General features: G+C 36.8%; 1 protein-coding gene across 1 annotated transcript in view; it reads right to left on the minus strand.

Annotated features, from left to right (window-relative positions):
* Positions 1 to 16009, minus strand: part of LOC144652971 (dedicator of cytokinesis protein 1-like) — a 42961-nt gene that overhangs the window by 12775 nt on the left and 14177 nt on the right. Inside the window, exons 18-42 of the mRNA XM_078512867.1 lie at positions 14288 to 14341; positions 14133 to 14206; positions 13392 to 13490; positions 12900 to 12972; positions 12509 to 12612; positions 12143 to 12308; positions 11820 to 11917; positions 11632 to 11715; positions 11342 to 11442; positions 10911 to 10992; positions 10489 to 10541; positions 10238 to 10352; positions 9430 to 9500; positions 8729 to 8841; positions 7474 to 7601; positions 6698 to 6796; positions 5685 to 5878; positions 5157 to 5232; positions 4767 to 4867; positions 3652 to 3710; positions 2895 to 2966; positions 2399 to 2475; positions 1891 to 1979; positions 1474 to 1572; positions 684 to 741 (exon numbers count right to left, since the gene is read on the minus strand). Of these exons, the coding sequence (XP_078368993.1) occupies positions 684 to 741; positions 1474 to 1572; positions 1891 to 1979; positions 2399 to 2475; positions 2895 to 2966; positions 3652 to 3710; positions 4767 to 4867; positions 5157 to 5232; positions 5685 to 5878; positions 6698 to 6796; positions 7474 to 7601; positions 8729 to 8841; positions 9430 to 9500; positions 10238 to 10352; positions 10489 to 10541; positions 10911 to 10992; positions 11342 to 11442; positions 11632 to 11715; positions 11820 to 11917; positions 12143 to 12308; positions 12509 to 12612; positions 12900 to 12972; positions 13392 to 13490; positions 14133 to 14206; positions 14288 to 14341 (2339 nt within the window). The remainder of the gene's footprint in view (positions 1 to 683; positions 742 to 1473; positions 1573 to 1890; positions 1980 to 2398; positions 2476 to 2894; positions 2967 to 3651; positions 3711 to 4766; positions 4868 to 5156; positions 5233 to 5684; positions 5879 to 6697; positions 6797 to 7473; positions 7602 to 8728; positions 8842 to 9429; positions 9501 to 10237; positions 10353 to 10488; positions 10542 to 10910; positions 10993 to 11341; positions 11443 to 11631; positions 11716 to 11819; positions 11918 to 12142; positions 12309 to 12508; positions 12613 to 12899; positions 12973 to 13391; positions 13491 to 14132; positions 14207 to 14287; positions 14342 to 16009) is intronic.

The following is a 16009-nucleotide window of genomic DNA, read 5'->3' on the forward strand; positions in this document are numbered from 1 at the left end:
AGATTATTCACTACTCTGCTAGTAGATTACTGAATAACTAGGCTGAGGCTGACAACACTTACATCGACCTTAATTATTCCGGATAACACAGAAAAACCTCATCCAATAATAGTTTACACGTTATCGCGTACCGTAAAATTCCGATAAGACGCTTAGGGCTTATATTTGCTCAACTTCCCTTTCAGGGGGGGGGGGGGGGCTTATGTACAGGAGGGAGGGGGTTATTTTTCAAGGATGGAAATTTGCGTTTCAAAATACCACATACAAGAATACCACATCGTTAAACTCTCTAAAACTAACGATATGAATCCCAAACAATCATAACAAGTCTCTGAACATTCTTTAACAACGTACAATACAGAACAAACTCAACAACAGCGGGCTAACAAAAGGAAACGTTATAAAAGCTCATAGGCTTATATTCCGACTTATATTTGGCTTATATTTTCGAAAGGACTTCTGCGTCCGAGATTTGGGGTGGGTTGGGGCTTATTTTTGAAAGGACTTTTGCGTCTGAGATTCAAGGGGGGGGGGTGGGGTGGGGCTTATTTTCGAAAGGACTTTTGAGTCTGGGATTCCTGGTGGGGTGGTGGGCTGTGGGGCTTATTTTTGGAATTTTATGGTGTCATGTTTGTTTTCAGAAAACGGCACAATTAGAAAATGCCTTGAAATTGTTTTCTTACCAGCAAATTTACAAGGCAACTCATTTTCTGCTCTCTTTCGTCTTCACCAGATACTCTCCTGCAGAAAAAACAAAAGTAACGCATTACGAAAAAGTAACAGTTTGAGCGATTGTCATTTAAGTGCCATAAAAACCAAAACCAAAGAGAACACAATGGCCTATCACAAGCAGCCTGCTTTGCAGACGAACTTAACCCCGTTTCGTTCGTCTGCAACATAGGCTTATCACAAGAAACACAAACAACAAAATGAACGAATGAGAAATCGAAGCAATTACTCGAAACCGGCGCCAGGCGCGGGATCACGCGTGCGACCTAGTCGGGATTGGTTCTGGCTTTTTCTCTTGTTGGTTGAGTAAGTGAAAACAAAATTAACTACAGTTGAATCCCGATAACTCCAACCTTCAAGGGAATCGAAGAAGGTTCGCGTTAGCTGAAGGTTTGAGTTATTGAGACTTCAAATGTTGTGTGGTTCGATAAACTCTGCACACTTTAGAAAGTCTTTTTTGCTTTGCAGTTAGTTGCCATGGCAATTATGATTGACAATAGCTGAAAACGCCAACGACACAAATCAGGAAAAAACTGTGTAGCGCATGTATGATATGACAAAAATTAAACAAAAATATTGTTAATGCGATGAAATACAAAATTTCTCGGACATTTCGAGACTTCTGCCTCTTCATCAGCGTTGAAATGCCAACCACTGGTCATCGGACATCTGAACTTTCTAGAGCGCATAACTGTGAAAAACGCTGTGCAATAGTGCGTAATTCCTACTAACTGAACTACATACCTGTACTCCAGTAGCAGTTCTAGGAGGTCGGTAACACGGCTCACAAACGCTAAACCTTCTTCGGTAAACAGAAATCCTCCCTGAAACTTTTCCGTTAGACTGTGGGAACAACCATGGAATATAAACAAACCAATAAATTGGCAAGTAAACTAAATATATTCAATACTTTGACGTTGCGTCACTCTTTAAGATACTGGACTCTACATCGGGTTAAAAAGGCAAGAGGGAGTGCACTGTTCAGTCAAGAAACCCTTTGAAAAGACGAGAAGAGTGTGAGATTCTTATAAAACCGATTGAAAGTCGCGGGAGTACTTGCGAACTCAACGATATGCCAGGTTGATGAGAAGTCTGTCAATAAGCGTCAAAGTAGCTTAGAATCGGTTAAAATGAGACCCAGCCCTTCATTAACACACTTACATTTGCTTAAAGAGTTTCTTGTATTCTCTGTCTCCCTTCTTGTCCACACTCACTAGCCTGTCAAGCTCGTTCACTATTTTGGTTTCAACCTAAATCAATATAACAAAAAATTAACAAAACACAACGGAAGTGATACCAACGATCAGACTTCATTCAATTTCGAAGCTGATTTCCATTAAAATCGAGTCTTTGTTTGCAGTAGTTGGAAGTACAAATAAGCGGAAATTTACCTAATGTTCTCTTATAAAATTATGTTTCGAACTGAGTTTGTGTTAAAATTCACAAGCTATTGTTTAAAAATGTTTAATTGGGATTGTCAAACAAACAATAAAACCTATGAAACTGAAAGACATTTACTTTGCTTGATTATCACACAATCTTCCAATTTCAATTTCCACGTTTTCCATGATCAAGGAAGTGGCGATTGCCTTAGGTACATGGATAAACAGAAAGTCTATTTGGTTTTTACAGAAAGCGCAAAGCCAAAATCAAATCATCATAATCATACCATGGTTGCCTCGCCTTTCGTCTTCAGTTCACATTCCACCATGTCAAAGAAAATTGGTAGCGTAGCTTTCCGCAATTCTTTAAAACAAAACACAAACTATTAGTGTGCTGTGAGCCGTGAAATAAAATTAGGAAGGAAAGTAAATGAAATACTCTTATATGATCAAAGTAAAAAAGTTAAAACAATTTAAAAAAGACCTGAAGAACCTTGGAAATTAAATAATTACAGAACTTATCCGTACCTTAAATATGACCTCAAATAGAAAGTGTTGAACTGATAGATAAATTGCCTTTAAAAACACTCTACTTTGCAGTTGCTTCCAGTTAAGCATCAAGTCAACAAATGAAAGAGTAGGAAAGGAGGCACAAGAGGAGTGATGGGAAGGTTATCAATGATAGCCCATCATCCCATTCGTGCTGTTTACTTCGCTTTCACCACAAACTAACAATAAGCCTGAAAACAAGTGTAAAGGAGACAAATAAGAGGCATATCTCACCTGTTTCTGGCACAAGAGTCATTTCCAGGAACGGACAAACCAGAGTAAGCATGAAATGTCTCTGATACGAACCTGTTGGTTAAAAAACAAATAAAACAAGTTTAATTATGTTAGTGTTTTGGCCAATCAGTGTTCAGTATTTACACGCGTTAGTTTCACGCCACAAAGACGCGGCTGCCAGTTTGTTTCACAGTTGGGTGGTATTAAATATACGCAATTGACTTCCATGGAAATGTTATAAATTGAATTAATAATTCAGTCCTTATACAGTTGTATTGAAGCCTCTTCGTGAAGAACTATTTCTTGAGGGAAAAGAATAAAATAAAACACACACACACACAGAAACGAAAATCACCCCCCCCTTTTCCCAAAAACCCCCGGTTGTAAAAAAAAAACACTTAAAAATTTTTATAATGTCAGATCAAAATACTTTTGATATAATACGGGAATAGAGCAGTTTTCAATTGAGTGTCGTAAAACCAAAACCAAATAATTTATTGCCAATTAAAAAGGAAACCAAAATCCAGTAAACAATAAAAACTCAAAAAAAAAATTTCTCACAAACGCGGGAAATGGCGCGCGGCTCTTTTTTTTTTTTTTTTTTGGTGGGGGGGGTAACATGTCCTGTCTGGAGAAAGCTTACTCGGTAGTTTCAGAATACAGTATACGTGTGTTTTCAGTTTTTCAAGTTTTTGGTAGTCGATTTGTTTTATTCATACACTGAGGTTTTTTTTTGTAATGACAAATAAATACTTACCAAGACTCTGCCACATGGAAACAATCTCAAAACCCATAACTTGCCTCATATCACCATACCTTAAGACGCAAGCAGAAATAAATGAACTTATGTTACTTGTTATAGCTAGTATCAAGCTATTCTCTGTTTATGTTGTACGTAATATCATAAGTGCCATTTTTTTCAAGTTTTGTAGAAGATAAGTTAGTTCAATGTTGAATAATCTACCCTAAGAAAAAGAACAGTATATAACGTTTCTTTCAATTACCTCAATATAGGAAATTAACGCTTCATGAAATTAACGCGAATTTCAAAAATTCGCGTTAATTTAAGTCGCGTTAATTTTTGTTAACGTTAATTTCGCACCGTTAATTTAATGGAGCGTTAATTTCCGGACCTTATTTCTTATTTTGGCCCCATCGAAGTAGACGTTCTACTCTAGGAAAAAGATTTTTTTGGGTGGACCGCCAGGTAGATCGTCGTAACCATAGGTTGTTCCGAACTCGTTTCCATCTCGGATACGCATTTGATACTTCTTCTTTACAGTTTTTTTGTCGTCGTTTCCTTCTTAATCTTATTTCTCTTTGCGTTTTTGAGAAGTATTTCCTCGATTTGGATAGTCGATACGAGCGAGGAGTGAATATGGATCGAGACTTTTTCGATAACGAGTAGGAGGGTGAAACGAAAGTGTGACCATGAAGAAATACGCTCGAGACAGACGGAGGGAGGTGAGTTGAAACCGTCGATACAACGGTCCTGTATCTGATTGGTTTATGGATGGTATAAAATAAGGTATACACTGGTGCCCTATCCAACAGAGTAACTAACATCGGTCACGTTCTTATTCCGACCTTTCATAATTTTCAGTTTGCAGAAAACACAACTTCAATGCGTGCTCACTGAATAGAGTCGACCAAATTGATGTCTTTGTTCCTCTATATGAAGTAGTTACGAGGGTCATTTCAAGGTTTCTTGTCTAATGTTTTCTCGTGGTTACCTTGTCAAATGGTGAGACCGAAGCAGCGTAGTTCGATGCCCGTTATACCCGCCTTGAAGTTGCCACCAGTCGATCGTTTGTAATTGTTCCTTGTTTTAGCGGGTAAGGAGAAAGTAGCATACATACTTCATGTAATTACCTGTCAATGATCTTGTTTTTCTTCACTTCAGTGAAGTTCTCCAGTTGAAGGTGAGATTGAGTGAGAAACGACACTGACAGGTTGAAGTAGCTGTTCCACAACTGGAAAAAAATACAACTTGTAGTAAGCTCATTGCATCAAAATAGATAAACGTTTATAAAAAACCCATCCCAAGCTTAGAGTGAAATGAAACATAACCACTCTCGCCCGAAAGAGTTTATTATCGATTTCTGACAACGTTTTAACGCCTTCTTGTTTGTTTGTTTTTTTATTGCTAAGTCACTTCCATCAACTAGGGTTTTTACAGTGAACACCCTCATGAGGTAAAAACTCTAAATTAATTGTTGCTTACTCTACACGAAATATTATCTTAATTTTCGGAAATCTTACCTGATAGTCGAAGTTATCTCCAGAAAAGTTATCCAGCAGGGCCTGTGAAAAATTCTGAATGGCCCTAAGAATCACACTTGAAAAAGAAAGGAACAGTGACAGTTCACTATGAGTAACGGCAAAAGGTTCTCGAGATTCAAAAATCTTACTTTCTTTTCAGAAACAATGAACCTGCGAAAAGGGGAGGGGGAGGGGGAGTTGTGGAACAGGGTTTTTTAGGGTTGCTGTTGTTGGAATGCCATCTCATAATGTCATTGGATATTTTGAATTCCTCATGAAAATGCATTTTAGTCGGGCAACATTTTTGCCATCTTTGAGAGATTCTCCTCGAAGTATACAAGAGTTTCAGATTCCCGTTGTCCAATAGAAATTGCGCACGCACTCCAAAACTTGCCACGTCAGCTTGACGTAATCGCTATGCTACTTGGCAACGCCTCCACTGAAAACCGAGGGCTCATTCAATTCTCAGACTGAATTCTAACTAATAAAGAAGTAATTTGTTTCCTTGACAATGTTACTACTGCCCACCTGTTTCCTAAGACGATTATTACAATCCAGTCCCTCAGGAAGATTCCACGCTTCACTATTTCAGTGAATACCACAAACACATTCACCAGGAAATCCTTAAGTTCTTTGTTGCTGCTGAACTCCTTCAGATATCTCTGGTAGTGTTCTTCTGTCATGATCCAGAGCAAGTTTGTCAAAACTGCCAGAAAATGCCTCTGAAAAGTTAAATGCAATGCAGTGTGAGAAAGGAAAACAACATGGTCAGATCCAGCCTGTTGTTAGCTGTCAGATTGTGGGGAATAAGTAGAATAAACAAGAGAACATGAAACTAAACAACAGAGACGAAACGCTCATGATGTACTGTCTTGTGTGTTTATAAATTTGTTCCACAAAACTCTGTGTGTAAGGTTTATATTATACATTTTCATTGTTGTTGTTACCACAAACTATGGCCTAAAGAAACAGGATAGGTGCAAGCAGTTTGAGAAAAATTGTTTCAGTTAAGGTATTTGGCCATGTCATTTGTGTCTAGGTTTATTTAGTTTTGGGCACCTAACTTTGTAGGATACTTCGTAAAAAAAAGTTGTGCGCCATAACTTTGCAAAGCATGAACGTGAACACGATCTTCGCAGTTAAGTTTAAAGTAACTTATTAAAAGCAATTGCAAAGAAAACTCGAAAAAATGAGGCTTCACCAGAATTGTAAATCGCGACTCTGGCAACATCGGTGTAAACACCTATTAAGCCGCTGGGAGCAGATCCATGATTAGTTCTATTTATACTAGTTATGCAACGCTTTCGAGTGGTATACTATGGAATATCCCACGATTCTTTTTTTTTTCTCTTATACACACGGCCTTTAGGCGGGTGTGTGTGAAAGAAAAATAAATGGAGGTGTTTTTATTTTTTTTTTTTTTAAAAAAATTTTTTTCAACCGCGCCCTGGGGTTAAACTTTTTTTTTTTATATTGATATACAGGTACAGACAGATAAAAGGGATTGTTTACATTGCAGGATTTCTCTCATGACCACTTACCGCTAGCTCGCTTGTTCTGTCCACCGTCATCACTGTTTGAAACACAGGCTGCAGCACGGTTCTTACAACGAGGTACACATCCTCTTCAATTGGACCCTTCTACACAAGTTACAAACAAGCAATGGTATTAATTATACAAACATGCACGTCAAAATCTGACAAATTAATTATAATGACCCATTCCACTTTGTAGGCGACAAAATTCACGTTCATATTTTGTCTATGAACATCGTAACCATTCGTTAAATAACAAATAGGCTGACATGTCGCATGCCTCATTATTGACAGGATTCGTACTCTTTTTTACAAACAATTTTCCAGTACTTTTCCAGGACCTTTCAAGGACCCAGATTGATTTTTCCAGGACTCCAAAATTCCCATTAACCCTTTCACTCCCAAGATCTCAATAATATTTCACCTTACTGGTCTGTACATTTCTTATAATGTTAGTTCTGAGAATTCAGTTGTTACTTGAGTCTATCAGATTTTCAGAACTTTCCAGGACCGGTAGTCTTTTTCCAGGACTATCCAGGGATCGCCCACTACCTCTCGGAACAAATTAATTCATTGGTTCCTAAAGCAATAGATAACAGGTGACAACAATGCCGCTAGCCCTAAATAACAATAGAGGTAGTGTTTACAACGGGCGAATGAAAATAGAGGTTCCAGAGAGATAGTGTCTTACTGCTTTCCAGTCCTGGAATGTGCCACAATAAAATTCCAAGACTTTCCAGGTTTTCCATGAGCCGTACAAACCCTGTATTGCATACACTTACTGCTTTTCCTGTGTGTAATGCTGTCAGAATTGATCCTAGTATTTCTGCACATGTTCTCATGTCTTGTTTTTGAACCAGTTGTTGTTGAATGGAGGTCACGAGGACTGGCATAAGAATTGCTCTTGATTCTGTCCAGGAATAAATGTAATGAATTCATCAACAGTTTGGTTGCAATAAAATGCTTAGTACAAAGGTTATTTATAATAGATGTTCAACTCTTGGTTAACATTTTCCGGGGGAGTGTCGTATAACGGCCTATACGGGGAGGCCGCCAAAGGGGTACTTCCAGCTGTGAAGCATATACAAGGGAGATTCAAGTAAATACATGTAAGTGGTACGGAAAGCGTCATTGGCTATTAAACGTGCGTTAAGCTAAATATTTCCAACAGATCGCGATTTATGGCTGTATTATCTTAATTATTAAGGCTGAGAAAGTGACAAGAAAACGTGCTATTTTAAGACCAATCGCTAAGCTCGTAGGTAATGCAAGGTACTTTCAGTAAAGGTATACGAAAGGGGTACAATTTACTGTCAAAATGGACACTACAAGGGTAAGGGGTTAGAACTTGGGGCGGAGCTCTACCCGTATAAAACTCTTTGGAGTACCCCCCGGGACATATTCTTTTAATGTCAAGAGTCCTTCAAAGGTCTCAGGACGAGGCTAAAAAAAGTGAATGGAGTTCATGTGCAGTGCAGGGTCGTAGCAGGTTTTAGCAAGGTTCTAGCAAGGTCAAAAAATGGTTGAAGCGTCGCTGTAGCCGAAGTGCACTATGCTCGAGAAGGGTAGGAGCCTAAAATTTCAAAGCTGCTAAATTTCAATTCAAGATGTAAACCAAAAGTAGAATCCGATTAAAAAACTCCTATTTCATACCAAAACTGACAGATGTATGTGTTGTAGGTCAAATTGGTTTTCAGGTTAAATTTGTTTCCAACCTAGAATAATCTGTTTAAACCTGAAGATAGCACGTTTTTAATTACTCAAAACAAGTTGGATTTACTGAAAAGAAATCCGAACAAAAAATTCCCAAATTGTTTAAGTGATTAAAAAGGTGTTATAGTCAGGTTGGAAACGGATTTAACCTAAAAACCAATTTGACCTACAACATATACATCTGCCAGTTTCAGACCAAAATTCGTGGAAACCATACCCTGTCCAGCAGCATATGTCTATGTAGCTTACATAGGGGAGAACTATACCCGAGGGGTAGGATCAGGATTGAAGAAGGTAATAGTAGAGTCAGTGTCCGTGTATTACCTTTGTGCACAAAGAGTTCACTCTTTACAGTGGCATCAATAAACTGTAGTTTTCTACTGGTCAGGGCTTTCTGGTCCTTTGCTGCGCTGAGAAGGAATTGCTTGGCAATCATACTACAAAGAACAGAAACAATACAAATTAAAGGAATGGTTAGTTGACAAGACAATAATTGTTGTTACTGTTGGTGCTTCAATGTACTGTATTTTTTGTTCAAAAAAATAAACCACTTATTATTAAATACAACATATAAAAAGGCCAATGCATTTTACAGTCACAAAACACGAAGGAACTTGTGCTGAATACAAGACTAATTTCGAACACACTTTTCCCTACATTTTTACAAGTGTTCGTAGGTTAGCTTTAACACGCGCAAACAACAAAACATGGTCTTCTATAAACAAAACACAGTTTTTTAGCCAATCCGTGCACGCGAAAAATGGAAACTCGATTATAACAATTTAAAAAAGCAAACCGCGTTATCAACATTTTCTCTTATTGTGGAAGTTGTAAAGTATCCGTACATGCCCTGGTCATGTGATTTGCCTCATAACAATAGCAAGTACAAAAGGAATAAGATGGACATTTCACAAGAACTTTCAATTTTAAAAACGTCCAATTTGCATACGTTTGTGTGGCAGAGAAGCACCAGCTTGCCGATAAAGGCTATCAACATTTTTTTAGGACAATGCGAGATGACATACCTCAGTTCTTCAATGCTAAACACTTTTAAAGTGTCTTGATAAATTCCAACAAAATGCTGCATTGCTAAAGACTGTTCATCAGGAGAAAAATCAAAACAAAAAGGATATTAACTTCTGGGACAACAACAACCTTTTTAAGTCAGAAATAAAACATTTTTGAATTTTAAAAGGTCTGTCACGGTAAAGAACAAGCACCATGTAGCTCTGTGTTATGTTGTTTCTGAGTTTCACTAAGGTTCCTCTAAAAATCTAATGCGAGTTATATAAGCAAAATCCGTGGCGTCTTATTTCTAACAATACAAAACAAATAATAATACTAGCTAATAAATGAAATAATAAATGGAAATTGGCAGCGGCATTTCCACAGAATGGCTCTTCATCCACTGATGCCGATTGAATTGGAATTTAGAACTGTCTAAAGTGATGGTTTTTATGGAGGGAAGAAAACTGGAGAACTCAGAGGAAAACCCATGGAGCAGGGACAAGAACCAACAACAAACTCAACCGATATGACATATGGTCCGGGAATCTTACCCAGGCCACTGGTGGAAGGTGAGCGCTCTCACCACTACGCTACCCCTACTCCTTAACAATAATTATAATTGAAAAGCATTCGGACTGTTGGCTGCTTTGCACTGTTGAGCTATAGTTCATCCTGGAACATTTTGACCTAAATTTTTTTCAATTTCTAATTTCATTATTCGCAGTCCACCTCAATCTTCACGTAAGGAAAATTACTTTTGTACAGTACAAGAAATGAGTTATTACCGTATATTATGACATAACAGAAAAGAAAGCAAGAGTTAACCTGTATAGTAACATCAGGTAGACGTGAAGACATCATTTCATTGAGGTCAGTAAACACAGAGCACAGGTCCTGCCTGAATAACTCTTGACTTGCTGCGTCTCCTCCTCGATGCATGCTGAAAAGAAATTAAACAGTGAGTCCATGTCCTACTGAAGTGCCCCGTGTGCTAATAAACTGCACAAGTAGATAGTTGAGAAGTTAGCAAATGGTAATAGTATAATGCATTTGTCCAGGTTGTAGTAAACAATTACCTGATCAACAGCATCCTTGATTGAATAATAAATTTAAAAAGATATTCTAAGGCCTGGAAAAACAATAAAAACAATAAATTTTTATTATGAAAAAATTGCAGAACAAATACACAGAAGAGAGAACAAGTTACTGTTGCAGCAGGATATAAATCACAAGTCATTTTCTTGTTGAAATGAATTTTAAAATCTACTACAGTAGTGAATGAGTGCTGTCTTTAAAAATGTGCGTGATCCTTATTGTAAAGACACAAAAACTAAAGTAGCATTTGTGAGTACTTTCTGAGGTGTCATGGCAACGAAATGCCATATTACTTAACCTCTATAACATTTAACAATTGGTGTCAATCAGACATGGTTTCACTGACTGCATTTGTTAGGAAATAGTGTGATGGTAGCATTATTAAAAGTGGTTGTAGTATTACCGTCATTGTATTTTTGAGGTTTTCGATTTTGTCATTTTCTCCAGTATAAATCAGGGCTTGCTTCAAACAGCTAATTAATTTCCTAAAGCATGGGGAAAAGAAAACGTGACTTCATTATAGGTAAGATACATAGATTCGACTATTTGTGTCCCTTTATAAAGTCTAATGACAATTGCAGTAAAAGTAAACCACATACAGTGTAATCCTCTCTAGTGAAAACACAATAAATGCAAGTGCCCAGCTATAATAATGTGAACAATTCAAGTGTTAACTTAAAATGATTTTCTGCATAAAAATACATGTCATTTCTATTCCTGAAATAAATTTCAAAATTTAGAATTATACCATTTGAGCAATTTGAGCAAACACAAACCAACTTTCATTACTTGATTACTGTCACAAATAAATTATTATCTCTAATGTTAACTTACTTGTGTGCCAAAGCTGCACTGAAATGCTTTTCAATGTACGTCGTCAACACATCTTGAAAGTGTTGATATTTTTCATCAGAAAGGATGCAAATGATAAATACCTGGAAAAAGAAGCAGATTATAATAATGCAGTATAAGAATTTTATTCTCGTCTCAACAACGCAAGAGAGAATGCCTAAGGACTAAGCTGGAACTTCACTATCCACTCGCTTTAGAAACCATTAGAACTACATTGTTGACTTGCAGTATGCTAACTCAAAGAGTGTAAAGGATTAAAACATTCTACTTACCAAAGCTTGAAACACAAGGTTACCATACTGTTCGGCACTCTCGTTCAGAATAGCAAACAATGCATCAAAGATGTCTTGAAGGAACTGTCAAAAGTATCAAACATATTTAGCTTTCTATAGTTTTGTTTTGTTTTGTTTTTCAGAAAAGCCAAAAACCCTTTTGCACAATCAAATGCGAACACACTCACCTTAACAATTTCCTCTCCGTCAATTTTTAGCAAAGACGTTAACACTGATGGGATCTGACGCTTTTGTGATCTCCATCTTAACAAGCCAACAAGGTCAACTATAAGAGGAAATAAGAACATTTTTGTTAGGAGTTGTGTATGGATTTATGTATGGAAGCTCAGAGGATATTTTCCTCTGAAAAAATTTATAGCCGGCCATTTTTTTCTACCGAAAAAACCTTCTGTGGGCGGCTATAGATATTTTCTGGAATAACAGATTTAAAATAAAAAGGTGAAAAGGAAAACAAATTAAGAAGAATTCAAAAAGGAGGAAAGGGTCTCACCATTTTGAGTCAACTTTGTGGAACACACTATTGTCTTGATGTAGAAGGTATCCTTGGAGTTGCGCACCAATCTATCCGAGCCTGAACTCGCATGGTTAGCCATTTGTGATAGTCTTGACGGCATGTGAAGATAGGTCATAGAGTCATAGAAGCACTTTTCATCGTACTGTGCAAACAAAACAAATAGCAAACATTAAAGGGAGGGGAAGTTATTAATGAAATACACTGATCAACACAATTGAAATAGTATGCTGCAATACAAATGGGTTAGTAGTATTTTATCAAATTGAGAAGAAAGGAAACCAGCTTAATTTGCCTCAGGGTGAATGGGCTAAACTAATGTTTAAACAAGCAAGTCACAGATACCTTATAAACACACAGATCATGAGTGTCATCAGGGACTGTTGTACCATCAGCTCTCATCAGGCTCACAAATGAAAAACCAAATGTCTTGTCAGCTTTTTCTCTTTCTAAATTATTAAGAAAATAACAACAACCAAATATAACATTATTAGTAACACAGATTTTAAGGATAACCCTTTGGCTACTTTTATAATGGCTGCAGGTACAAATTTACGTCCTGTGGACTTGGTATGGGAAACATATAAGGCAGGACACAAGGCTGGGCCACTGCCATCTGGTTATAACATATATCGAATTTATAATGTGAAAACAATTTGAAACTGGTTATTTACAATGTATTTTTAGGAAGCACACACTACCGGTACATGTTATAAAAAATCAAACAACATTTTACCTTCAAACTTTGACAAATGTCGGAAGCCAAATCTCAAGTGAGAACCCAGGAACTTGTCAAAGGGGAGCTGTATCTGTTGCCCAGAAAGAAAACGACGACAATTTATAATATTAATTGTATATAAATGAGGAGTAAAAAATAATTTTTTGTTTATTATAAAAGGAAGGATTGTATTTTCTAAACTGCAATGCTAGAAAGTTAGTTATTCTAAAGAATCGCCTTAATGGCCCGTCCATGCTATAGGAGACAGTCTTATCAGGTATGGCGTGCTGGCCAGACAGGTTGATGTGAGTAGGTCTGGTAAGTACATAGAGTCAAACCTACTGTAAGCTTACACCTTAAGACCTGAAAAAATTGTCCCCTTAGCCCGTTAGGAGAGGTGTCTATGAGAGGTTCACAATTTAGTGTTTGAAAGTGGCTGTCCACTTATGAATGGCAGGTGTCTGCCCACATGAGATGTTCATTAGCTAAGGTTCATCTGTACTACTGTACCTTAATGGTCTCATTCCACTTTGGGCTGCTGTTGTGATAGAAGATGATGGATTGGTATTCAGTTAAACTGGGTCCACCAGCCCCAAGGAAGACACAATCCTTAAAACCAAATAACAAGTATAAAATGCAAGAATCAGTCAGACACCAAAACAAGTGCCTTTTTCTAACGAAATGATGAAATGCCATCTCAGAGGAGACTCACTAATATTTATTTTTCAAAAACAAAACAACATTGTAATATTTTTTAGTCTATAAAACATGTTTTGGCATAATTTTGTCATTGACAGTTACACCTTTCATTAGATTTGTAAAAATTGCAATGAAAAGTTTTGTGCACAAAGCAGTGGATGTTACAATTACACTGAACAATCATCTAGCAATGAATGTTACATCATCACCTATATATATTATTGTTATATAATTGTAACATCCACTGCAGCTATGCTTTAATTACCTTTATTTAGACACAGTGAGGATTAAAGCTATAAGCTTGTGGGGCCGTGTAAAGATCAAATTAGAAATTTTTTTGGAAGTATTGGTTTTTGTGGAGGGAAGAAAACCGGAGTACGTGGAGAAAAACCCTGGGAGCAAGGACGAGAACCAACAACAAACTCAACCCAGATATGACACCGGGCCGGAATCAAACCCGGGCCACATTGGTGGGAGGCGAGCGCTGTAACCACCTGCACCATCCCTGCTCCCACAAAGCACCTGATCCCTCAGTGATGAAGTTATTTTTACCTCAATGACTTTTCCTTTTGGTCCAATGACACACATGGAAACCTCAACATTTTTAGATGTAGTTTTTCCTGATCCTAATGGAAAGAAAAGTTTGTAATTAGTTAGAAACAAATTATGACAGGTTTAGGAAAACTTATCTTGAACAAATTTATTACCTTTTTCAAATTCTCCTCTTTCCACAGTAACATATAGATCATTCCTAATGTCACCTGCAAAGGTTAAATAAAAGTAAGTCCGCAATGCGTAGATGTGTGGACTTTCATTATGAATTAATTAACGAGTCACTGTAACACCAGTCAAATGTAAGTCGTTTACGGTCACTTGGAGTATCGACTCACGAGTCAACAACGTCAAATACTTCAAGTTTCGAGTCGAGAAATTCAAGATACGAGACGAGAAACAAAGAACTTGTCAATCAAAAAAAAAGAACTTATCAATCGATTAATTTTTCACAAGACTGTTGGAAGAAAAAAGTGCCCGGCTATACTTCCGTTTCAAGGAACACGTTGTCGTTTTTCTTCCGTTGTTGTTTTGGATCCGATGAAGATAATCATCAGGAAGACGAAAAGAAATTGAGAATTATTTCAAAGAAAACTATCTGACGACTACAATGCTTTAAAGTTCGATTGCATGTGTGGTGAAAAATGAAAAGAGAGCCCTTTCTGCGTTTAATTGTTATGTAAACATTATAGCTGTATTCCACCTTATTGTTGACTTAGTACATTTTGTCTCGTGTTTGCTCGCACGGAAGAATTGTCGCTCAAGGACAAATTGAAAGGTCTTGAAAGCAATAAATAAATAATAAATAAATATATAAAAACCCAAAATCCTACAAAAAAGTAGAATAAATAAATAAATAAATAAATAAAAACCCAAAATCCTACAAAAAAGTAGATGTTGAAACCTAAAGCCTTCTTATTACCACTTACAAGGAAGGATCCTAATTTTTATTCAAAAAGAAATGTTGCGTGCAGCACGTGAACTGTCCTGTGTAAACAACTCATCGATAAACTTATTTTCGTTCAATGCGTTGCTGCTGTTTTACAACCTTTCTGGAATAAGTACCTTTCAATAAGCTTTGTTTTCGGTTTCTTAGTAGCTTGCCTAGAAAGGCAAAGTAATATTTTTCTTCAAGAAATATTCACTGTTCTTTGGGTGGTTTGAGAAGCTGCGAAGGACTCAATTTCTTTCAACCAAATTAAATTATTTTGTCGCACAGTTTGAACATGCAAATTTTCCGGGTCGATGTTAGTCACTTAGTTAATTAGTTAAGTTAGTTAAGTTAGTTAATGAGTTAGTTTTTCATTCAAAGATTTTAATGATTCTTAGTTATTTCCATTTTTACAGCTCAGCTATTTTATTTGTTAGTATTTCCTTTAATCATCGATGTAAATTTGTTAAGTAAGTTTTTCATTTCTTTTTTTTTTTTTAATAATATTTCTACTGTAAAGCGCCATGAGCCATGGATATGGCGCTATATAAATCTTTTATTATTATTATTATTATTATTATTACTATTATTTATACTTTTAGGACAATGTACGTTTTTGGGCAGTTCTGAATTCGACATCGGTCTTACTTTATTCATGACTTGAGAGAAATAGAGCACGTGAATTATATTCCGGCAGTCCAAGAGATGCAAAACAACATAATCATCGAAGTTCGTATAGTGTGATCGTCCGGGTGAGAGTAGTTCTGAGAAGAACTGTTGTTGGTGACTGACGTTTCGACAACCTGAGCGGAAGTCATCTTCAGAGTCAAGTGAAAAGTTGTTGTCAGTCGATGATGTTATAAGTCTGGTCCGTTGAAGCTGATTGGTCAGTTAAGCAGTGATGTTATTGGCTGTAAGACTCGTGTAAAGTTTGTCATCAGTAATT

The sequence above is a fragment of the Oculina patagonica genome, chromosome 5 (assembly GCF_052425735.1).
Source record: "Oculina patagonica isolate OP01 chromosome 5, crgOcupat, whole genome shotgun sequence".
Lineage (NCBI taxonomy): Eukaryota > Metazoa > Cnidaria > Anthozoa > Scleractinia > Oculinidae > Oculina > Oculina patagonica.